General features: G+C 36.5%; 1 protein-coding gene across 1 annotated transcript; it reads left to right on the forward strand.

The window, feature by feature from the left end:
- The first annotated feature begins 12057 nt into the window (after positions 1–12057).
- Positions 12058–23819, forward strand: LOC132550503 (actin-related protein 10-like). Its single transcript, XM_060214573.1, has 13 exons — positions 12058–12192; positions 15055–15127; positions 15430–15509; positions 16042–16150; positions 16412–16519; positions 17664–17731; positions 18072–18151; positions 18622–18657; positions 19079–19158; positions 21488–21561; positions 21836–21917; positions 22392–22593; positions 22846–23819. The coding sequence occupies exons 1-13, from the start codon at positions 12116–12118 to the stop codon at positions 22956–22958; spliced, it is 1182 nt and encodes a 393-aa protein (XP_060070556.1). The 5' UTR covers positions 12058–12115; the 3' UTR covers positions 22959–23819.
- The last annotated feature ends 2682 nt before the right edge of the window (positions 23820–26501 follow it).

Genomic DNA, 26501 nt, shown 5'->3' on the forward strand with positions numbered 1-26501 from the left:
CATATCACAGCAGTAGGGTTCAGAGGTCAGATTGATATTGATTGATAGTCTGTCTGTCTGTCCGTCTGTCCACAATTCCATTCCGCTTATTATCTCAAAAACTACGTCACCGGTCATCACCATTTTCACTGGGGATGTTGGGCCTATGGACCTATACAACCCTATTGTTTTTCGTCGCCGCCCGATATCCAATATGGTGGTTACGGCCACCATCTTGAATTTGCATTCCACTCATTATCTCAAGAACGACATCACCGGTGACCACCATTTTAGCTGGGCATGTTGGGTCTATGGACCTACACAGCCTATTGAGGTTCTTCACAATCTCAGCCCTGCACCCAACTTTATAATAAGGCTGTGGGGTACTGCCCGCGTTTGCGGAGCTATTTTTTTCATTGGCAACAAATGGAATTTTTCATGAACTACCGATTAATTCTAACCATCCTTTGAGCAACTAGGGCCTGATTAATTGACAACCGACCAATCTTAATAATTTTGATAGAAGATAGAAGTCATTTGAGTAGAAGGTTAAAGTAATTTGGACGACTGTAGGGATAAGGAGATTTTGCTTTTTCTTGGATTACTATGCAGGGACAAGGGAGGCTTTTTCTTAAGATTTTTGGGTTCAAGTGAAAAATGTCAGGCCAGATGAAATATTTAGAAAGTAGAAAAGTATAGTTGCCTATCCATGGTGATTTGCCAGTATTTACGATAATTCCTTATTCATGTTTTTTTCAAATTTCTAAAGCTTACAGTTGAACCTTTCTGTTTGCATACCTTTGGTTTGCATACCTAAATAGATCAACCTGCGTCTGTCCGTCTGTCTGTCTTCCGTACGTCTGTCTGTCCATTAACAAATTTTGTTATTGCTGTTTCTTGCAAAGTACTGGATGGATCTTTCAAATTGCATATGTAGGTTCCCCTTGATCCCTAGTTGTACCCATTTGATTTTGGGACTGATCAAATATACAAAAGGCTGACAGGTGACCATCTTTGATTTTTTCAATGAAGATTGTTATTGCTATTACTTGAAAAGTACTGGATGGATCTTTCCTCAATTTCATATTTAGGTTCCTTTTTGTCCCTAGTTTTGCCAATCTGATTTTGGGACTGATTAGAAAAATGAAATGGCTGAAAGGAGGCCATCTTGGATTTTCCAATGAAGTTTGTTATCTCTACTTCTGCAGAAGAATTGGATGGATCTTTCTTAAATTTCATATGTAGGTTCTTTTTGGTCCCTAATTGTGACCATTTGATTTTGGGTCTGATCAGGAAAACAAAATGGTGAACAAGCAGCCATCTTGGATTTTTTCTGTGAATGTTTGTTATCGCTATTTCTTGAGAACTACTATATAGATCATCTTTCTCAAAATTCAAATATAAGTTTCTTTAGGTCCCTTGTTGTGTTATAAAATTTTGGAATTAATTACAAAAACAAAATGGCCATCTTAGATTTTGATTTTGAAAGTTTGTTATGGCTATTTCTTGAGAAGTCCTGGATGATCTCGCTCAAGTTTCTTATGTAGGTTCCCCTTGTCCCAAGTTGTGCCCATTTAATTTTGGGACTGGTCAGAAAATCAAAATGGCCGATAGGAAGCCATCTTGGATTTTGCCTAGAAAAGATTGTCATCCCTGTTTCTTAAGAAGTACTGAATGGATATCTCTCAAATTTCATATGTATGTTCCTTTGGTCTCTCCTTGTGCCCATTTGATTTTTGGACTGATCAGAAGGGAAAAATGGCTTCAAGGCAGCCATTTTGGATTTTGCAGGTAAAGGATTTCATTGCCATTTCTGCAAAGGAATGTTCAAACGTCTTATCATGAAGAGCAAAAACAGAGAAGAGAAGAGAAAAGAAGGGAAAAGATCCAACTTTCAAAGAGCAAATAAAGATCAAACAACAGTGGGCGCCAAGATCCCTCTAGGATCTTTTGTTTAAGTTATAAGATCAGTAAATTTAATTTATACAGGAATCTGTTTATGTGATGTATGACAATATATTTGTGTGGTGTATGACAATATGTTTGTGTGGTGTATGACAATATATTTGTGTGATGTATGACAATATATTTGTGTAGTGTATGACACGTATGACAATACATTTACGTATGGATAGAATTGAAATGTATATATGACTGTTAGGAATAGACACATCAGGAAGACTTGTTGAGTAATGAATAAATTTATCAAAATTTCTTGGTGTAAAATGTATAAATACATCAGAATGACTTGTTGTGTCAAACTTAAGCAGTCTTGGTTATAATCAAATAGATATTCCTATGAGGAATTCACATATATACAAGCACTCAATTCATGACAGCAATGAACAGGATTGCATACCTGAAAAATAGAATTAACAGTTACTACATGCCATTATTTCTATGCAGCAAAAGATAAATTCCTTATATATGTTTTGCAATTTTTCTTGAAAATGTAAGTCAGTTGACAAACCCTTGAGATTTCTACACCACCAGGCATTGAGGTGACCTGTGGTTGACAAACCCTGGCGATCTCTACATCACCAGTCATACAGGCGACCTGTTGTTGTCAAATCCTGGCGATCTCTACATCACCAGTCATACAGGCGGCCTGTTGTTGACAAATCCTGGCGATCTCTACATCACCAGTCATACAGGCGACCTGTTGTTGACAAATCCTGGCGATCTCTACATCACCAGTCATACAGGCGGCCTGTTGTTGACAAATCCTGGCGATCTCTACATCACCAGTCATACAGGCGGCCTGTTGTTGACAAATCCTGGCGATCTCTACATCACCAGTCATACAGGCGACCTGTTGTTGACAAATCCTGGCAATCTCTACATCACCAGTCATACAAGCGGCGTGTTGTTGACAAACCCTGGCGATCTCTACATCACCAGTCATACAGTCGACCTGTTGTTGACAAACTCTGGCGATCTCTACATCACCAGTCATACAGGTGAACTGTTGTTGACGAATCTTCTCAAGGACAAATGGTCTTTAGGTCCAACATTGTGCATTATGACTTTCATCAACCAATGTTTCCTCCACCTGTCCTCTCCTGGGAAAGGTATGAAGTTCATCACCCAATGTTTCCTTCATCCCTTCCTCCCCTGTTAAAGGTATGAAGTTCATCACCCAATGTTTCCTTCATCTCTTCCTCCCCTGTTAAAGGTATGAAGTTCATCACCCAATGTTTCCTTCATCCCTTCCTCCCCTGTTTAAGGTATGAATTTCCTCCCTCCTCCCCTGGGAAAGGAATGTTAGATTTACCTATGGATTGATTACACAACTAGGGTTTAATCTCTTTAGTGCTTAGAATGTGAAAACTTCAAAGGATGTTTCGGTATAGAGGTAATATTGTGTACTAAATCAACATTCTATTATCGATGTATTGGCAAAGCCTTTTGTTTTGACAATTTTTAGTTATACAATATAATTGACCGTACATTCAGTTAGCAGTGAACTCTCAGTTATCTTTTCTGCATATCATGTTCACTTAGTCTTGTTTTGTTAACATTTTCCATGTCCCTTGAAACAACAATAAGCAACTATATTAGAACTCAGGTAACTGTTTACACCTGTCTGTAGGCTTGTTGTTGCGGTGTTAATTCAGGGTCTACAATTTGTTGTGTAACTTTATAGACCTGTAAACATGTGATTTCTGTCTTGTTTATTACACTGTCATCAATCTGTCGGCAGATATTGACGAAACCGTTCGTTGGTTTTCAGGTTGACTCTATAGCCAGTTTGTTTCATCCATCATCGTGCATTGGATGTAAACTTTTTACATTTTAAACTTCTTAACAAGTTCCATCTGTGGGATTTAGCTGAGACTTGGCTGTAATGGTCCCAAGATAGTCCTAACAAAGTGCTGTTATTTTTCAGATCAGTCAAAAATTCAATATGGTTGCCATGATTGCCTTCTTGAAAAGCACCTTTTTTTGTTATTTTCTGAGTTTCTCTGATGTCCCAGAACTAAAATGTGGTGGAGATGTTAAAGAAATAACTTGATGAATAAAAAATAAGTTAAAAATAAAAAAAAAGGAAAGGCAGCCAACAGAATAATCTATACTGGTATAATCTTTTGCCCTTGTTAGAAGTTTGACATGGCAGCCATTTTGTAACATTATACTGCAATCAGGATTTCTCTTAACAACACCTATTTCAAACTTTTTCGCAAGTTCCACAAGTGGAATTCAGCTGAATTGATCCCATGATGCTCCTGACCAATTGATGTTGTTTTTATTGACCTGAAATCCAGTATGATTGCAAGGACAATCATTTAAAAACACACTTTTTAAACTGATCAAGTTCCACTGGTGCCATTTTGCTGAAAATTGGTGGGTACGTTAAGGAAAGGAAGCTGACAAAGTGGCTGCCATAACCACCATCTTTAAAAACACATTTTGAACTTTTTTTCTCCAACTGCATGTATCGTTGAGCTGAAATTCTTGGGATGCTGAAAATCTGAAATGAAGAGTGTTGTTATTTTTGTTGCCTTTACTGTTTAAACATTCAGAATATTTTACTTATGAAATTATTATTCCCACTACAATTTTATTTCATTGTCTTAATCAGATGACCATTTAAAGATTTTGTTTTGGGTCATATTGTTCAGACCAGTATAAATGGGCCCTTATAGTGTTATAGCAAACTATGATGTTGAGAAATATCTGGGAGGTGTGATGTATTTTTTTCCTTTGCTATCTGAAGTCGTAGTTTGAAATTTCAATATTTTTAACACAAACAGAAATCATGTAGGTATTATGTCGTCGTAAGGCATAACAGAATTTGGACAGCTTAAACAGTTAATGCTGATCAGACATTGGAACTTGAGGGACCAGTTGTCATTATCATTATCATCATCTTAGTCATCATCTGAGTTATTGTCATTATCATCATTGTCATCGTCTTCATCATCATCATATGCTTTTAAATTGTTGTTTATTTGGCCAGGATTCCATTTTGAAGTAAATGTAAATTCATGATAAATATATCACCCTGGTTAGTACTATCCACTATATGCTAGTAAGCTAGATGTTCTGGTTTTGAATCCTAGCAGAGGCATTAGAATGATAAAATATTTGGTATAACCAGACATAAATAGAATGGTTGATTTTACTCTATAAATTCAAAGAACTTCTTTTCCAGTAGTTGAATGTGTAGATATTGAGAAAATAAAAAGATTGTTTTTACTACACCAACATAATATATTTGTACAGCTCTTCCAATGGGGTGAGATATTATGTTTCTGACAAAGGTTAGTATATAATGTGTAAGATTACCTTTTATAAGTGTCAAATATTAATATCAGTTGTTAATTATTAAAAAGCCAAAAACATCAGGGCATCTTCTGAATTATGCTATGTGAAATGATTTATATGGCCAATGAAAAAGATAGACCATATATGTAGTTACAGACTGGACAATTTACAGACATCAGTCAAAATTATTATTGGAATAAAATTGGAGTTGTATACTTACTTTATTTGAATTTTGCAATCATTTGCTATAACATTGGACAACATTACTCAAACTTACTTCCTATATAAGTAAGAACCACACCCATAATTCATATATGTGTAAGAAGCTTTGAAAATATTTACACGAGATCTATTCGGAAATGATAAGGCAATATTTTTTTGCTTTGATAAGAGGTTTTCTCAGCAATGTGATGAAAACAAACTCATTTTTATGTTGTACAAACTTTATTGAAGTGACATTTCTCTAAACATTTTAGAAAATAAATAGAACACAAGTAGTTAGAAGTGACACAGCAGTGAACGCCAACTAGGACCTGACCACATAGATTCTGTTAGTGCCATCAGACTTCCTAAGACTGGCAAACTTTGAAAACTAAGTAGACATAATTAAGAATATGTCTGAAATGTCGTATATTTTATATGATAGACTTTCCTTTTGCTTGTCGTTAAAATCTCGGTCAGACTCATTATATAGAATAGTAATGATAATCGAATGAATGGAAATAGAGAAATGTCACTTTAAAAAATGAGATTTTGTAAAGGTTCTTTCATAAACTCTATGTTAGAGAGTTGGAACCAATGCTAATGAAGTATAAAAGGGTTGAACAATATATGCCTTTGTTTAAAGTCATGGGTTTCCAGAAATCCTCCGATTTATCATGCACAAGTGCTGTTTACAGCGGGTTGTAGTTCTGGGGAATCCACCAGTAAACAATGCTTTATCATTGTGGGGTTTTCATCTTCTGTATTGTTATATTTCTTTTACTTGATGTACATGTCTAAATAAAAACCAATGAATGCAGTACTGTGTTGGTTGTATCTGTGCGTAGGCAATCTTTGAAGGCTCCCAAGCCAACCTAGTTGGATAATTGCTATTTTTTTTTGTTTTTCATACACATCAAGAAAATATAGAACCATCTGTGTATAATTCATTTGCAAACTTATATTAAATGTTTCACTGACAATCTTGATAATCTCCTTCCGTTGTCTGTTATAGCAACAAACTTTGGTCCCCATAACTGTTACCACATCGTAAGTAATAGTGTGGTTTATATCCCAGTATGTCATATATGTGGATCAAATAAAAAAAATCGCTAAGACCCAGAAAATATGGTATATGACCTGATGTGTACTGGACTATATGACCTGATGTGTAAAGGATTATATGACCTGACGTGTACTGGACTATATGACCTGATGTGTACTGGACTGTATGACCTGATGTGTACTGGACTGTATGACCTGATGTGTACTGGACTGTATGACCTGATGTGTACTGGACTGTATGACCTGATGTATACAGGACTATATGACCTGATGTATACAGGACTATATAACCTGATGTGTAAAGGATTATATGACCTGATGTGTACTGGACTGTATGACCTGATGTGTACTGGACTATATGACTTGATGTGTAGTGTACTGGACTATATGACCTGATGTATACAGGACTATATAACCTGATGTATACAGGACTATATGACCTGATGTATACAGGACTATATGACCTGATGTGTACTGGACTATATGACCTGATGTGTACAGGACTATATGACTTGATGTGTACAGGACTATATGACCTGATGTGTACAGGACTATATGACTTGATGTGTACTGGACCATACAACCTGATGTGTACTGGATTATATGACCTGATGTATACAGGACTATATGACCTGATGTGTACTGGACTATATAACCTGATGTATACAGGACTATATGACCTGATGTATACAGGACTATATGACCTGATGTGTACTGGACTATATGACCTGATATGTATAGGACTATATGACCTGATGTGTACTGGACTATATGACCTGATGTGTACTGGACCATACAACCTGATGTGTACTGGACTGTATGACCTGATGTGTACAGGACTGTATGACTTGATGTGTACAGGACTGTATGACCTGATGTGTACTGGACTGTATGACCTGATGTGTACAGGATTATATGACCTGATGTGTACTGGACCATATGACCCGATGTGTACAGGACTATATGACCTGATGTGTACTGAACCATATGACCCGATGTGTACAGGACTATATGACCTGATGTGTACAGGACTATATGACCTGATGTGTACTGGACCATACAACCTGATGTGTACTGGACTATATGACCTGATGTGTACTGGACTATATGACCTGATGTGTACTGGACTATATGACCTGATGTGTACTGGACTATATGACCTGATGTATACAGGACTATATGACCTGGTGTGTACTGGACTGTATGACCTGGTGTGTACAGGACTATATGACCTGATGTGTACTGGACTATATGACCTGATGTGTACTGGACTATATGACCTGATGTATACAGGACTATATGACCTGATGTGTACTGGACTGTATGACCTGGTGTGTACCGGACTATATGACCTGATGTGTACAGGACTATATGACCTGATGTGTACTGAACCATATGACCCGATGTGTACAGGACTATATGACCTGATGTGTACTGGACTATATGACCTGATGTGTACTGAACCATATGACCCGATGTGTACAGGACTATATGACCTGATGTGTACTGGACTATATGACCTGATGTGTACAGGACTATATGACCCGATGTGTACAGGACTATATGACCTGATGTGTACTGGACTATATGACCTGATGTGTACTGAACCATATGACCCGATGTGTACAGGACTATATGACCTGATGTGTAAAGGATTATATGACCTGATGTGTACTGAACCATATGACCCGATGTGTACTGGACTGTATGACCTGATGTGTACTGGACTATATGACCTGATGTGTACTGAACCATATGACCCGATGTGTACAGGACTATATGACCTGATGTGTACAGGACTATATGACCCGATGTGTATTGAACCATACAACCTGATGTGTACTGGACTATATGACCTGATGTGTACTGGACTGTATCACCTGATGTGTACTGGACTATATAACCTGATGTATACAGGACTATATAACCTGATGTGTACAGGACTATATGACCTGATGTGTACAGGACTATATGACCTGATGTGTACAGGACTATATGACCTGATGTGTACTGGACTATATGACCTGATGTGTACAGGACTATATGACCTGATGTATACAGGACTATATGTCCTGATGTGTACAGGACTATATGACCTGATGTATACAGGACTATATGACCTGATGTGTACTGGACTATATGACTTGATGTGTACAGGACTATATGACCTGATGTGTACTGGACCATACAACCTGATGTGTACTGGACTATATGACCTGATGTGTACTGGACTGTATGACCTGATGTGTACAGGACTGTATGACCCGATGTTTACTGGACTCTATGACCCGATGTGTACAGGACTATATGACCTGATGTGTACAGGACTATATGACCTGATGTGTACAGGACTATATGACCCGATGTGTACAGGACTATATGACTTGATGTGTACAGGACTATATGACCTGATGTGTACAGGACTATATGACCTGATGTGTACAGGACAATAAGTACTTATTGTTCATTTTAAATTTTTGCGCATTATATTACTATTTGATAGTTATTTTATTAATTTATCTAGTTACTCACTTCATGGACGTATATGTCATATACGTCCCTGCTCACTTCAAATGCTTGGGAAGATTTACCCAAAAGTGTGTCCAGTAAAATATTAGGCCCAACAACAAACTATTTGGATAGTCGAGAATTTCATGAACATATTGGACATTTTTGAGAATGGCCTCATTCACACAGCAGCCATTCCAGAATAATTGACCCACTATTGTATGAAAAGTGATGAAAAATAAAAAAAAGTTTTTCTATTCAGCAAATGTATTTAAAATCGAAGTAGAGTATTACGGGAGTGATTTGACAAGTTTTCACACACACGACTCTTATCAATCAAAAAATATCTGAACCACAAAATAGTTAACAAAATTTGTTGTTATGGAGGTTAGAAAAGATTTTATTATCCACTGGTGAAAAAGTAATGGATTTATCGTACCTTTCTTTTCTGATTTCTTTAAAGTACTTGATATGAATAAAGACTAGAAAACATTTTATGCATATCGTTCATTATACACACTGTGACAATGAGAAATCGCATGAAACATTACAACATTTTTCATGTAATTTTATTATTCGTCAAAACAACAACATCATGCACCTTCATTATGCCATTATTGGCATCAATCAATCCATTATTTCATTCTTTGATATCATTGGGTATTTTAAAAAGTGTCATAATTGTGCAAAACGATTATTTGATTGCGCAACAAGTTTTATATACAGAAGGATTTTAGTTACGGAGGTCAGAAGGTAACAACACAACCAACCGGTAAAGAAACTAACGGAATAACATAAAGTTCTTTAGAACAACTGGAACGAAAAAAAATCATTTAACAATAACTGGACATATTTACAAATTTTCAGACAAAATTATATACGTTTCAAAGGGATATCTTAAAACGTTACGGAAGTCAATTTGACATTCGATAAAGACATTATATGTTCAAATTATATGCTTCAGAAACATACCAAAATCTTACTTTTAGTTCATATTTGTATATTTATGAGATTTACTTTCTGTATTCACACTGCAAAATTGTGGAAATGATTTTAGGCCAACTATATACTTTCGTTACGGAAGTTAGAATTTGCTAATTCCTATATGAGGCAGATCGAAACCACGAAAGCGCCACAAAATGTCACGTGCACTGATTGGTTATATTTCAAATTTTTGATTAATTAGTTCCAAGTCAAGATCATGAATTTTTAGCGATCTCTCGCGACTGCCAACGAGGACTGGCGGCGTGCACAGAATATGCAAAATATTCTGCTTTTCAATCCATATTTGATCCGGTTTGGAAGGCTTTTTGAACGTGGTTGATACTCTGCCAGATTTCTCCAGAAAGTCAACAAAAACATCGCCGTCGTTTTCATCTACTTCGATGACCTGACCAATGTACCATATTGTGTTGTAAATGGCAGCAACTCAATCGTCTATTGAAATTTCAACTGCCAAGTCGCCATCATGTTCACCATTCTTTGTAGACCCCCCTGGTAGGTCTTGCTCGTCCATGACTACATCGGCTTCTTTAGGTTCGTTAGTTCCAATTTCTGTATGTTCTGTTTCCTTTGTTGGTTTGTCGTTTGTTTCTTTGGTAGTCGTTTCTTGATTTGTCACTACATGGACTGTCGATGTTTGATTTCTGTTTTTTACTGGAGCAAGATTGTGTTTTGTGTAACCGTCACATGATGTTGAGACAACGTCCGCTAGACATTGGTCACAATAGTAAGATATGTTCCTGGTATACACTTCCATTGGTACATATGACAACACATAGTGAACTTTAAAAGTTCCTGGGACTGCACGTGTAGTTGGACGTTGGGAGAGTAGTGCCTTGGCTTCGTCGTAGTCTGACAGCATGTAGAGAACGTTTTTTCTGTTACGGATGTCAGACGTTACGGAAGTCAGATTTCAGCATTGTTATTTCCATTTCACAGATCATAACAAATAATATCAGGCCAGTTTCGTGTTTTTTTTAAACTTTACTTAACTTTAACTCAAATATATGCAAAACTTTTGCTCTCTGTAGTTTTATATTCAATTTAAAGCCGTTACGGATGTCAGGCCCTTAAATGCGACATTGCAATGTGTTGTATATATTGATCAGCAGAACGTGTTTGACAAACCTTTTTTTTAAATAAACGCAATGGCGATCGTAAGTGATGTATAACGAGTGATTTTAGTGAAGTTATTTAGCAACAAATCCAGTAAATATAGAAACACCGGTTATAGTTTTAGGCGTTACGGATGTCAGACCGTCTAAGGCGACAATGTTGCATTAGGTTTTAAAAACAGTAGCGTAGAGAGGGCTTGTAAAAAAGTATTTTGTTGTCATGTAACGTATTTTTAGCAACCGAAACAGTACTTGATTTATGCATACCTCGCCACAACATTGTGAGCTTCAACTGTCAATATCAAAGACAACTAAAGCGACCTTGCAAAATCGTTTATTATTGTCTATTTACTATAATATAATACCATCCGTATCTGAAAAATATAAGTGTTAGTTGTGAACAAGGTAATTAATTTTGTCAGACAAAACCTAGAACAAATTGTAGGAACAGGAAAGTTGTTGTAAAATATTTATTTTGTCGACACTGCGACACAAGGTAGTTTCAACCTCTTCTAAGTGGGTCAATTATTCTGGAATGGCTGACAGATCTTCATGTTGTTTGCTGTGTAAGGAATTTAATGAGTGAACAATAGATAACATCACAAATATGTTTTCTCTTAGTAGTAACCACAACAGGTGCAGAGCAAACGTATTATTTGATTAACAAAAATCTGCAGAGATCCCACCCATTCTCTCCTTTTTATGCAGTTGTACTTTGGAAGTAAAGCATTTTACGGTAATTTGCTTAACATTATATATCATATTACCTTGAAACTCTAATTACAAAGCTCGAGAACATTAAGTCAAATAAGTAGGGTTTAATCAATATGTATGTAATATACGCGACCGTAGAAAGTGCTTAACAAGAGTTATGTACCCTACTTTGAGTTCTCCGCTAGGAGAAAATGGCTGCATAAGCTGTCTGCGTTACTCATTCCTTTCATTTAAGGCAGTGTAATCTATGTATAACTGTCGAAATGTCGTTATTTGAAGGTTTGAGCTACAGCAGCGATAAAAATGTCATTGTGATAGACATCGGAACAGCATACACAAAGTGAGTTTTTTTAAAGTCTTGGTTTCTGTGCTGCGCTTACTTGCCTGTTCGTAATCCACATAGGAAATCAGTTTGAGAAAACTTATAATCCAAGAAAGTTGTTGAATGATTTGGAGTTTTTTCCTAACTGTAATGTTCCAACACGGACTTGCAATGTTCTAGTCTAAGTCCGTGATTCCATTGTACTAAAACGTAAGAGGCTGCTAGTCAGAGGAGTTATTGTCAAACATTACCAGAAGGCGCCTGTCATAAGTTTCTATATTTGATTAAGTCCTTACCAATAATGAACACGTTGGTGAAAGGTAGCACTAAACTTAGTCTTTACTCCACAATAGGGTTTTTTTCTTTGAGCAATAGAGTGACCGGCTAGACCGAAGGGTCACTAGTTCAAACTACACCGGTTCTAGGTTGTTTTTTCTTCCGCTATCGTCTGGAAATCGGTTCCGGACCGTTATGTATTTCGGAACGGTCATTTTGTCGAGCCAAATCACAAGAACTATTGACCATCGTGACCTTACATACGGATAGTTTTATGTTGCTGTAACATGTGATTTAGTGATTTCATCGGAAATAGAAGTGCAGTTACATGTCCGATACACATGACAATCATTTCAGGGGAGCGAATTTTAGGTTGTATCTGTGGATATTTAAAAAAAAAATGCTGGTCTTTCATCACCGCTCGGTTTTTTTATTTAAATCTTACAGTATGAACACATTTCAAGTCATATGTTTGTTCTTTCGCATAGCATGGCTATCAAGAAATAGTTCTTAATGGATCCGAAACAAATGGGCCAAGGATACATTAATGGTCAGGCTCGGAACATCCTTGGTTTTTAGAGACCCCAACACGGCCTATTATCACAGAAATTTTTTTAAGAGCCATAAAGTGCTTTTAAAAATCATTGCACAAAATGTCATTTTTTGTTCACAGGCTGAGACATTTACACCTATAAGCATCATCTTAAAAAAAAATACATGCTGTCTAGTTTTTCATGATTATTATAAAAAGAATATATCATGCAGGGTTTTATCATACATCCCCATGTTTTAGTACAAATTATAATCATGCCATTCTTCAATCTTGTCCCTGATCATTTATAACTCCAAGGGACCATTTGTCCAAAAAAGGTGAGAAATTCTAAAAGTGGTGTGGAAAAAATGGTAAAAACACATTTCCTGGAGAAATTGTGCTCATACTGGTATCATATCATATCTGTATCCCCCATCATAAAAGTATAATGATACTTTTTCTGGTCATCATAAAAGTACCCCCCTCCCCCATAGTATTTGTATCCCCCCTCAACATCTTTTTCATTGACATTGTGCAAGGTTAATTTGAGGAAGACAATCACAAAAATAGTTATAGATAACTGCAGGTGTCGTGGTGTCTTAAGTAGGTAATTAGTTAATGACACCTGGCTATGGTCAAGCAGTACAGGTATTATATAACAGGAGAGCAGGGATCACAACCTGCCAGAGAAGAGACCTGCTGGGTACAGGTAGATTTACCTGTGTTATATAACAGGGGAGCAGGGATCACCCCTGCCAGAGAGGAGACCTGCTGGGTACAGGTAGATTTACCTCTGTTTCAGTCTATTACACTTAATAAAGATGCTGATAAACTTAACTCCTCTGTAATGATTTATCCTATATATAGGGGTATACATATATGATAGCCCTCAGAAAAGTATCCATGGAGAGATTTATCCTATATATAGGGAAATACATATGTATGATGACTATCAGAAAAGTTTCTGGGTGAGATTTATATATATAGGGGTTTACATATATGATGGCCATGAGAAAAGTATTTAAGGAGAGGTTTATATTTAACAATATATAGCAATGCCTGGCATCAGGAGATAAACGCAATCATGATGTTAGAATTGGCACTTGATTCTCGCCCCATCCCCAGGGACTTAGTTTCCTTGTTATATCTGTGAAGCTGTTAAGATCCCTACCCAATAACCATGCATATATAACAGTGTTGGGTATCAAGAGGCTCTTGGATGTGGTCCAGCCTCTCTGGACTTAATATCTGGATGATACCTTTGAAACAGTTGAAATACCCACCATATATATATATAGAATTGCTTGGCATCAAGAGATAAACACATTTTTATGTAAAAATTGACTCCTGGGTGTGACACACCACAAGGGCCATTATTTCTTATGTAACATGCAAGCATATCTATCAAGTGTACCTTATTGTAACCTTTAAATTTCAAAATAATACCCTATTTCTGTACAGGTAAGTAATTACCTACAGATACACAAGTTGTTATAGACTGCGAATCTTGGCTATATAAAGACAATTAAGTAAGCCCTACTCCACCAGGGTACTGCCTGCAGGTGTAATCAATTAATTGGGACACCTGTACAGGAACATCTGGTATCTGTGGTCGACTGACTGACCAACATCCGATGTATGATGTTTATTTCATATTACCCAAATGGGCAATGGTCATGTCAGAAAATACAAATAGTTGAAATGTTGAATTGTTAATTGAATATCCAAGAAATACAGAGTAATACAATAACATAGTAAAGAAGCATTATAACCAATATATCATATACAGAATAGATTACTCATGTACTATTGTAATACCAAACATTACATAACCAGTTGCTAACATAGTGTTCAATAAATATACTGATGTGTACAGTGTATGAGACAGTAATTGACAAGACACTGTTGGGTATTGTAATCCTAAATACATCAAGATAGAAAATAATGTACAAGATAGTGATGAAATTATGACTGAAACAGGAGCCATAGATGTTTGAGAGACTAGAGGACTTCTGATACAATAACATTTAATGTGCTGGTTGAAAAAAAAACCAAATCTTCTGTTGTTTCAGATGTGGCTTAGCTGGAGAAACTGGACCAAGGTGTATTATTCCAAGTGAAGTAAAAAATGCCAAATCAGGAAAGGTACTGTTTACTTAGGATGTGATTGATACTGTATATCAAACTGAGAGAACCTGTCAGATTTAACATAGTTGTAAGGAATTGGGATGTGTTAAGTGATATACAGTAATTGCTACAAAGTAATAAGGGAGATAGGATGTGTTTAGTAATATATACAATAATTTCTCCAAAGGAATAGGGGAGATAGGATGTGTTTAGTAATATATACAATAATTTCTCCAAAGGAATAGGGGAGATTGGATGTGTTTAGTAAAAGATTATAATCATAGGAAAGTTGATTTGTCAATTTACATTTATTTTTCCAGATTGTCAATTTGTCGGACTTTGAAAAAAAATATGAGCTGTTTGAGAACATCAAAGATTTTCTGTTTGTCCTGTTTTTTAGGTAAGTTATGACTGTATAGTAGATGCTTATATTTTGTTTGGTACTTTAAACTCGTTCTTATTCACCACTAATACCATATCAGTTGGTATATATTTCAAACTTAGGTGTTGGTTTAACACTCACTTATGCAAAGAGATAGAATTGTGTAAAATGTGTTTAATTCTTCCAGAAATACTATCTATAAGCTATCATTTTACATCATTGTTGATTGATAAATATTTAAATACTGTTTCTAGGTCTCTATATTTAGAACTATTGATGTGCGGCTGTATGTTGAAGGTCTCTATATTTAGAATCTATCAGTGTGAGGCTGTATGTTGTAGGTCTCTATATTTAGAATCTATCAGTGTGAGGCTGTATGTTGTAGGTTTCTATATTTAGAATCTATTGATGTGAGGCTATATGTTGAAGGTTTCTATATTTAGAATCTATTGGCGTGAGATTGTATGTTGTAGGTATATTTAAAATCTGTTCGTGTGAGACTTTATATTTTGAATTTGTTGATGTGAGATTGCTGGGTTTCTTTTTGTAGACATTTGCTTCTGAGTCCGAAGAACAAGCGAGTGGTTATTTGTGAGTCCCTTCTGTGTCCTGATGTGTTCAGAGAGACATTGGGCAAAGTTCTTTTCACTCACTATGAGGTATGCCATTATCCATCAAAGGTTCCTGTATAAACATTTAAGTTTTTTAATTCTTTATGTTGTTCAATCAGAAAGATCTCAGATTTTTCCTTTCCTGTCAGATCATCCCTGGTGGAGGCTGGCTGAGACTGTTTCGTACTTGATTGATTATAAAAAGCCAACTTGTTAAGTTTTTAAAAGAGTTTTAAAGACCTTAAGATTTATTCTGATAAAGTATAATAATAAATCTGCACATTTAAACAAACTGTTTGTGATTTTTAGGTTGCCACGGTGATGTTTGCCTCCAGTCATGTCATGTCACTAATGACTCTTGGGTCCACAGTTGGACTTGTGATGGACATTGGCTACACAGAAACCCTGGTTGTTCCCGTATCCTTAGTTTAGCCTAAGGAGGCATTAAAATATGTAACTCAACAGAGTCAGCATGGAGAAATAAAGACTTCAAGAAATCAGATGCATAATTGAGTTTTCAACAAAAGTGTTCCTCTGTCTGTAAACAATTCTTGTTATCACTATTTCTCCAGAAGTACTGAATGGATCTTTCTCAAATTTATTATTAAGGTTCTCCTTTCCCACTAGTACCCATTAGATTCTTGGAATGATTAGAAAACAAAATGGCTGGTGGGTAGTCAACTTGAATTTTGACATTGAAAATTTGTTATCACTATTTCTAGAGAAACAATGGATAGATCTATTTCAAATTCCATATCAGTTGTGCCACTTAGACTTTGGGAGTGATCAGAAAAAGAAATTGGTTGAAAGGTGGCCACCTTGGATTTTGACTATGAAATTTTTTTTTATCACTATTTCTGCATAAGTACCAGACGGGGCTCTTTCAAATTTCATCTGTAGGTTTCCCTCGGTCCCTAGTTGTGCCCTCTTGCTCTTGGGATGGGTAAGGAATAATGGCTGACTGGTTAGATTTGAACTATGAAAGATTTATTTTTTTGCTTTTACTTGAAAAGTACTGGATGGGTCATTCCTAAATTTTATATGCAAGTTTCCCGTGGTCTGTCATTGTGCTTGTTTGATTTTGGGACTGATCAGAAAACCATATGGCTGACAGAAGGCCATCTTGGATTTTGACTATGAAAGTTTATTAAAGATATTTCTTGAGAAGTACTGAATAGATTTTTCTCCGATTCCATATGTATGTTCCCATAGGTCTCCAGATCTGCATTTCTGTTTTAGGGACTGATCAGAAATACCAAGTAACAGATCGGCAACTCTTGGATTTGGCAGTTCAAGATTATTGTTGCTTTTTTATTAGAGGAGTTTTCAAATTTTATATAATTTAAAGCAAACCTAGGAGAAAGAATAGAAAAGAAGGGAAATTATCAATACTTCAAAAAACATACAAAGGCTAAACAATGGTGGGCACCAACATCCCTCTGGGAGCTCTTTTTAGCATTTGTTATTTTACAAATTATTTTGAAAAGGAAGAAAATGATATATAGGCTGTTTCACACGTCACCTTGTTTATACAGCTCTTTATAACCTTAACTTGATACAGGTATATGAAGGCATTCCTGTGGTGAAAGCGATTCAGTGTATTCCACTAGCAGCCAAAGCTATACATGAGTATGAAACCCCAATTGTTCTTTTAATATAATATAATTGTAAAACAGTTATCTATTCTTTAATCTGCTGATGTTAGATAAGATCATTTGTTACATCCATATTCTTTGTCATCCTGAGTGCTTGGATTAAACTTCGATGTGTTGTGCAGCTAGAGGCCTTTGTGAATACTGAATTTGCGCAGAGTTTTAATTTATACTGTAGTACTTTTGTAAAATATCGGATTGAGAAATAATTTCTCATATCCATTATCAAATGATGTCAATTACATTGCTACATACTGATTACGATTTTACAGACTGGATTTGTTCTTTTCAAAAAACAATGTTTTTCATTCCAACAGAAAAATAGAAAGTCTCCTATTGGATTCTGCAACAGTGATGACAAATACCAGAGAGGAATGTCCTCTATCTAGTCTACCAGGTAATATATTGGGTTATCATGTCACTGGTATGGTATTGTGTTATCAAGTCACGGGTACGGTATTGTGTTAACAAGTCACTGGTACAGTATTGTGTTAACAAGTAACTGGTATGGTATTGTGTTATCAAGTCACTGGTATGGTATTGTGTTATCAAGTCACGGGTACGGTATTGTGTTAACAAGTCACAGGTATGGTATTGTGTTAAAAAGTCACTAGTACAGTATTGTGTTAACAAGTCATTGGTACAGTTTCAGAGAAGAATGTCTTTTTTTAATTTTCCAAGGTTTGAATTCTATATTAGTACAGAATGCTTCAGTTGATACCTGATCTGAGCTACTCTCTTATTCTCCTGACATTCTTGAAATATGATTTTCTGAGTTTCAGAAAATTTCAGTCTTAAATGTGTGCCTTCATCAGTAGTTTTGTTTACATCCTGTACATGTTTGTACAATTTTTTCTTTATTTTCAGATTGTTTAAATAACCAAATTTTAGAAGATATAAAAGGTAAGGTGAAAGGGAGTTAATTATTGGTAGCTGAAAATGAATATTACTTTTGTTTGATAGCAGTTAAACTTGTAAAGATAACATAGGCATACGTTTTCCAACTCTTAAGGATTCCAACTCTCTTGAGTGTTACGTGTTGACACAGACATACATCTGAGGTATCAGACTTTCATGATCCTACTCCAAAGGATTCCAACTGTTTAAATAGTTTTGTGTTTCGTTTATGAAACTACCACAGAAAAAGATTTATTGGAAATTTCACAGTAACATTATCCTGCTCATCTAACCATAAAGTGTTTGTGATAGATATTTACTTTCTGCCTTATGGTCATGTTAATAAATATGAAATAATTTTCATTATGGTGTCTTGGTTATAGTGTGATGCTATTTTGTGATTAACAATGTGATATCTTGGTTGTAGTTCGTTGTTGTTTTGTGACAAACCTGAAGAGATCTAAAGCCATCCAGGAAGTTGTAATCCATGGCGCAGATGAGTCACTGGTAAGTTACTCCTGGATCAGCTGTGTTAACAAGTCACTGGTAAGGTACTCCAAGATCAACTGTGTTAACTAGTCACTGGTAAGTACTCGTAGATCAGCTGTGTTAACAAGTCACAGGTAAAATACCCCTAGATCAACTGTGTTAACTAGTCACTGGTAAGTACTCGTAGATCAGCTGTGTTAACTAGTCACTGGTAAGTACTCCTAGATCAACTGTGTTAACTAGTCACGGGTAAGTACTCCTAGATCAGCTGTGTTAACAAGTCACTGGTAAGGTACCACTAGATCAGTTGTGTTAACAGGTCACTGGTAAGTTACTCCTGGTAAGTTACTCCTGGATCAACTTTGTTAACAAGTCACTGGTAAGTACTCCTAGATCAACTGTGTTAACAAGTCACTGGTAAAATACCCCTAGATCAACTGTGTTAACAAGTCACTGGGAAGTTATTCCTGGTAAGTACTCCTAGATCAACTGTGTTAACAAGTCACTGGTAAGGTACTCCTAGATCAGCTGTGTTAACAAGTCACTGGTAAGGTACTCCTAGATCAGCTGTGTTAACAAGTCACAGGTAAAATACCCCTAGATCAACTGTGTTAACTAGTCACTGGTAAGTACTCGTAGATCAGCTGTGTTAACTAGTCACTGGTAAGTTACTCCTAGATCAACTGTGTTAACAAGTCACTGGTAAGGTACTCCTAGATCAGCTGTGTTAACAAGTCACTGGTAAGGTACTCCTAGATCAGCTGTGTTAACAAGTCACTGGTAAGTACTCCTAGATCAACTGTGTTAACAAGTCACTGGTAAAATACCCCTAGATCAACTGTGTTAACAAGTCACTGGGAAGTTATTCCTAGATCAACTGTGTTAACAAGTCACTGGTAAGTACTCCTAGATCAACTGTGTTAACAAGTCACTGGTAAGGTACTCCTAGATCAGCTGTGTTAACAAGTCACTGGTAAGGTACTCCTAGATCAGCTGTGTTAACAAGTCACTGGTAAGTACTCCTAGATCAACTGTGTTAACAAGTCACTGGTAAAATACCCCTAGATCAACTGTGTTAACAAGTCCTAGATCAGCTGTGTTAACAAGTCACTGGTAAGTACTCCTAGATCAACTGTGTTAACAATTCAATTGTTAGGTACCCCTAGATCAACTGTGTTAACAAGTCACTGGTAAGGTACTCCTAGATCAACTGTGTTAACAAGTCACTGGTAAGTACTCCTAGATCAACTGTGTTAACAAGTCACTGGTAAGGTACTCCAAGATCAGCTGTGTTAACAAGTCACTGGTAAGGTACTCCTAGATCAACTGTGTTAACAAGTCACTGGTAAGGTACTCCTAGATCAACTGTGTTAACAAGTCACTGGTAAGTACTCATAGATCAACTGTGTTAACTAGTCACTGGTAAGGTACTCCTAGATGAGCTGTGTTAACAAGTCACTGGTAAGGTACTCCTAGATGAGCTGTGTTAACAAGTCACTGGTAAAATACCCCTAGATCAACTGTGTTAACAAGTCACTGGTAAGTACTCCTAGATCAACTGTGTTAACAAGTCACTGGTAAGGTACCTCTAGATCAACTGTGTTAACAGGTCACTGGTAAGGTACTCCTAGATCAACTGTGTTAACAAGTCACTGGTAAGGTACTCCTAGATCAACTGTGTTAACAAGTCACTGGTAAGTACTCCTAGATCAACTGTGTTAACAAGTCACTGGTAAGGTACTCCTAGATCAGCTGTGTTAACAAGTCACTGGTAAGTTACTCCTAGATCAACTGTGTTAGATCATCACTGTGTTAACAAGTCACTGGTAAGTACTCCTAGATCAACTGTGTTAACAAGTCACTGGTAAGGTACTCCTAGATCAGCTGTGTTAACAAGTCACAGGTAAAATACCCCTAGATCAACTGTGTTAACAACTCCTAGATCAACTGTGTTAACAAGTCACTGGTAAGTACTCCTAGATCAGCTGTGTTAACAAGTCACTGGTAAGTTACTCCTAGATCAACTGTGTTAACAAGTCACTGGTAAGTACTCCTAGATCAACTGTGTTAACAAGTCACAGGTAAAATACCCCTAGATCAACTGTGTTAACAAGTCACTGGTAAGTACTCCTAGATCAACTGTGTTAACAAGTCACTGGTAAAATACCCCTACGTGAGCTGTGTTAAGAAAACAAATGAAGAATGAAGTAATAGGAAATGGAACTGATGTGTTCTGTATATCTGTTATAGAGTTGTTTAGGGATTTACAGTTTATTTGAAAGGAAAAATAGACATTGTTGGTGATCCAGATACTGCTATGACATGTATTTACACTTGTATTTTGTAGTTGCCTACTCCTCCTCCCAGTGTTCAATATCCACTGGATGGGGGCAAAGTCCTGAACATAACTGGAAAAGTCAGGTCAGTACATGTTAGTGTTACAATACTTAACATAAAATCATCACATGTCCAAACTGACCTTAGGAAATATATTTTGATGTTGACATAGCTTTAAAAGTCATTATAAATAGTTCTAAAAAGAAAGAAAGGGGGGAAAAATCAAGAAATTTGCTAGCTTGTTCAGAATATATCTTTTAGAGTATAGTGTGGGGTTTCAAATCTGATTTCAAAGTAAATGTGTCCTCTATGAGTTGTTGTGGTCACTGTTTTGAGACTTTGTAAATGCTTTGAACAGAGAACAAAGCTGTGAAGTACTGTTTGAACAGGATAACGAGGAACAGTCTGTGACTACCTCCATTTTGGATGCCATCCTCAAGGTGGGTGTGAATAATGATGTATTTTTACATATCTTGCTGTGATCTGTGGAATATGTAATTTTGTTGTATATTAACTGGTGTAAATCTGTACACCCTCAGAGACCAACAGGGATAATGTAATGACAATCAGAGGGTATCATTTATGATCACACTGATAAATTCATGTTCACGCATCATACAGAGTTTCCTTATACAAAACAATTGCCAAAGGATTGAGTTTAAGTTAAAAGGTATCTCAGAAAGAAGAATTAGGCATTTATCATTGTCCTACAAATGTATGCTGCCTTGTGTTAGTCTGCTGTAAACATGTTTTCTTGTCATTCTTTCTAGCACAATATAAAAGCTAATTTGATATAGTTATGGCATGTACCTTTTAAAAACAAAAAATGAAGAAAGAAATAAAAAAAATCTCCCAAGTTACTTAAATCTTAGACAATATTAGTTCCATACAAAATGTGTTGCCTGTTGATTCAGTGTCCAATAGACATGCGTTTGGAATTGGCGAGTAATATTGTGATCATTGGCGGCACATCAATGCTGAAGGGTTTCCACCATCGTGTTGGATCAGAACTCTACGACCTGCTCAGGAAACCCAAGTACAAGGAACAGTTATCCATCCAGACATTCAAATTCCATAAGCTGCCAGCTAAGGAAAACTATGCTGCATGGTTGGGGGGTAAGAACATGTTATTGGCTTTAACCTGACATTGTCCTCATTAATGATAAATACTCTCTGCTTTGAAAACTTAACCTGCATCAGTTCATCTCATCAATGAAAAAAGACTATACAGAGAAAAAACTCAATAATGCTTATATACCTTAAATGTTATTTATGAAAAATTCAGAAAGTGATTGGACATTGTCAAAATAAAGGGTCAAATGAAGAGAGTCTGGAATCATTTCAAATATCTTCCCTTTTTTCTATTAGGTGCTATGATGGGTTCGTTAGAGACTTTACCAAGCCGATCAATAACAAGGGACAGTTATCAACTCTCTGGGAAGCTGTCAGACTGGTGTACCATCACAGAGGAGGTGGTGTAAGGCTGAGGAATAGAATCTTATACTTTTGTGATCTTAGAACTGATACTATTGATGTAAAGGATTCAAGTCCCTTTGAGTCTGGGATCAGTGTTCGTAGTGTTATTATAACAGTGCAATATTGTTGTTATTAAGTGTACTTCAAGCTGCCTACTGTCAATGTCTTCTAAATGACTGTTCATATGAACACACCAGAAAGTTTCTGGTTGGTTCTACATCCTGTGAGACCCTGGCTGCATTTACTTAATGTGAGACCTTGGTCATATATACGTCCTGTGAGACCCTAGTTGTATGTACTTCCTTGGAGATCCTGGTTGTATATACTTCCTGTGAGACCCTGGTTGTATATACATCCTGTGAGATCCTGGTTGCATCTACATCCTGTGAGACCCTGGTTGAATTTACTTAATGTGAGACCTTGGTCGTATATATACTTCCTGTGAGACCCTAGTTGTATATACTTTCTGTGAGACCCTGGTTGTATATACTTCCTGTGAGACCCTGGTTTTATATACTTCCTGTGAGATCCTGATTGTATATACATCCTGTGAGACCCTGGCTGCATTTACTTAATGTGAGACCTTGGTCATATATACTTCCTGTGAGACCCTAGTTGTATATACTTCCTGTGAGATCTTGGTTGTATATACTTTCTGTGAGATCCTGGTTGTATATACGTCCTGTGAGCACCTGGTTGTATATACTTCCTGTGAGACCCTGGTTGTATATACTTCCTGTGAGACCCTGGTTGTATATACTTCCTGTGAGATCCTGGTTGTATATACTTCCTGTGAGATCCTGGTTGTATATACTTCCTGTGAGATCTTGGTTGTATATACGTCCTGTGAGGTCCTGGTTGTATATAATTCCCTGGTTGTATGCGTCTGTCCTGTGAAACGCAGTAGTATATACTTCCTGTATCCTGGTTGTATATTCCTGTGAACTTCCTGTCGTGGTTGTATATACTGGTTTAATCATTTCAGAAATTTAAATCGTTGATATTTTTTAACAATTCATGTTCACAAAGCCCATCCTGGTATGCTCCAATACATAGGTATTTTTGTGGGATATTGTAATTGATGCACACTGTTTCTTATGGTGGTGATTTCTATGTGGTGTAGGCTTTAGTGCTTGTAATTGGTTAACCAGGGATAGGCTGCTGTTCTTGTTTGATACAAGTTAACATTATGCAGATATTTAATGCACAATAAATCAATCATGATATGTGAATTTGTTGTTGTGTTTTTATTATTAGCCCACCATCTAATAGATGGTGGGTTATTCAAATCACCCTGCGTCCGTCGTCTGTCGGACGTCCGGACGTAAACAATTCTTGTTACTGCTATTTCTGGAAAAGTACTGGATGGATCTTTCTCAAATTTCATATGCAGGTTCCCCTTGGTCCCTAGTTGTGCATTGTACCTTTTTTGAACTGATTTGCATTCAAGATGGCCGTCAGGTGGCCATCTTAGATTTTGGAAGTAAAAGTTTGTTACTGCTATTTCTTGGAAAGTACTGGATGGATCTTTCTCAAATTTCATATGCAGCTTCCCCTTTGTCCCTAGTTGTGCTTTGTACCTTTTTTGGACTGATCCGAATTCAAGATGGCCGACAGGTGGCCATCTTTGATTTTGGAAGTAAAAGTTTGTTACCGCTATTTCTGAGAAAGTACTGGATGGATCTTCCTCAAATTTCATATGCAGTTTCCCCTTGGTCCCTAGTTGTGCTTTGTACCTTTTTTGGACTGATTCGAATTCAAGATGGCCGACAGGTGGCCATCTTGGATTTTGGATGTAAAAGTTTGTTACTGCTATTTCTTGGAAAGTACTGGATAGATCTTTCTCAAATTCCATATGCAGTTTCCCCTTGGTCCCTAGTTGTGCATTGTACCTTTTTTGGACTGATTCAAATTCAAGATGGCCAACAGGTGGCCATATTGGATTTTGGATGTAAAAGTTTGTTACTGCTATTTCTTGGAAAGTACTGGATGGATCTTTCTTAAATTTCATATGCAGGTTCCCCTTGGTCCCTAGTTGTGCATTGTACCTTTTTTGGACTGATTCGAATTCAAGATGGCAGACAGGCAGCCATCTTGGATTTTGGAATTAAAAGTTTGTTACTGCTATTTCTTGGAAAGTACTGGATAGATCTTTCTCAAATTCCATATGCAGTTTCCCCTTGGTCCCTAGTTGTGCATTGTACCTTTTTTGGACTGATTCGAATTCAAGATGGCCAACAGGTGGCCATATTGGATTTTGGATGTAAAAGTTTGTTACTGCTATTTCTTGGAAAGTACTGGATGGATCTTTCTCAAATTTCATATGCAGTTTCCCCTTGGTCCCTAGTTGTGCATTGTACCTTTTTTGGACTGATTCGAATTCAAGATGGCCGACAGGTGGCCATCTTGGATTTTGAATGTAAAAGTTTGTTACTGCTATTTCTTGGAAAGTACTGGATGGATCTTTCTCAAATTTCATATGCAGGTTCCCTTTGGTTCCAAGTTGTACATTATACCTTTTTGGACTGATCCGAAATCAAGATGGCTGACAGGCAGCCATCTTGGATTTTGAGAGTAAAATCTTGTTACTGCTATATCTGAGGAAGTACTGGATGGATCCTTCTGATATTTCATAGATATTGGTTTCCCTTGGTCCCTTGTTGTGCATTGTACCTTTTTTGGACTGATTTGAAATCAAGGTGGCCCACAGGCAGCCATCTTGGATGTCGACAGTAATACAGCACAAGCATATTGTCCATTATCCACCTGTAACTGACTGCTATCTAATAATACTTTGGGATCTTTTTAAATGATATTTGCTAATAGGTGCTTAATAAAAATATCTTGTGCCATCATTGAGTACATTCAATGAAGACCAGTTCATGAACATTTACAACACCTGTAACAAACAAAAAAAAAACAAATATTCAAGAACTGAAAACAGATCCTCAAATGGTGGGCGCCAAGATCCCTCTGGGATCTCTTGTATTGTATAAAATCTATTGATCTGTTATCCTCATAAACTCCTGGGATCTTTCTTCCTTTCCCAGCACTGGTAAAGGTAAACTCTACATATCTATTGTGTTTTGGTGTCTATATATAGATATTTCCTGGTACAGGTAAACACTACATATCTATTGTGTTTTGGTGTCTATATATAGATATTTCCTGGTACATGTAAACACTACATATCTATTGTGTTTTGGTGTCTATATATAGGTATTTCCTGGTACAGGTAAACACTACATATCTATTGTGTTTTGGTGTCTATATATAGATATTTCCTGGTACAGGTAAACACTACATATCTATTGTGTTTTGGTGTCTATATATAGATATTTCCTGGTACAGGTAAACACTACATATCTATTGTGTTTTGGTGTCTATATATAGATATTTCCTGGTACAGGTAAACACTACATATCTATTGTGTTTTGGTGTCTATATATAGATATTTCCTGGTACAGGTACAGGTATCTCTGGATCTATTTTATGTGATATTTGCTTTATGATAATTTGCAGAATGAGGATTAAAATAAGAGAAAATG

The sequence above is a fragment of the Ylistrum balloti genome, unplaced genomic scaffold, assembly GCF_031769215.1.
Source record: "Ylistrum balloti isolate Yb309-2 unplaced genomic scaffold, AGI_CSIRO_Ybal_v1 Utg370126, whole genome shotgun sequence".
Taxonomy (NCBI): Eukaryota; Metazoa; Mollusca; class Bivalvia; order Pectinida; family Pectinidae; genus Ylistrum; species Ylistrum balloti.

What these genes read in the sequence shown, in the direction of transcription:
- LOC132550503 (XM_060214573.1), top strand. Translation starts at nt 12,116, where the DNA reads ATGTCGTTATTTGAAGGTTTGAGCTACAGCAGCGATAAAAATGTCATT. An exon ending in CAGAAACCCTGGTTGTTCCC is followed by an intron (nt 16,520 to 17,663) that starts GTATCCTTAGTT and finishes AACTTGATACAG; the next exon opens with GTATATGAAGGCATTCCTGT. An exon ending in TCCTCTATCTAGTCTACCAG is followed by an intron (nt 18,152 to 18,621) that starts GTAATATATTGG and finishes CTTTATTTTCAG; the next exon opens with ATTGTTTAAATAACCAAATT.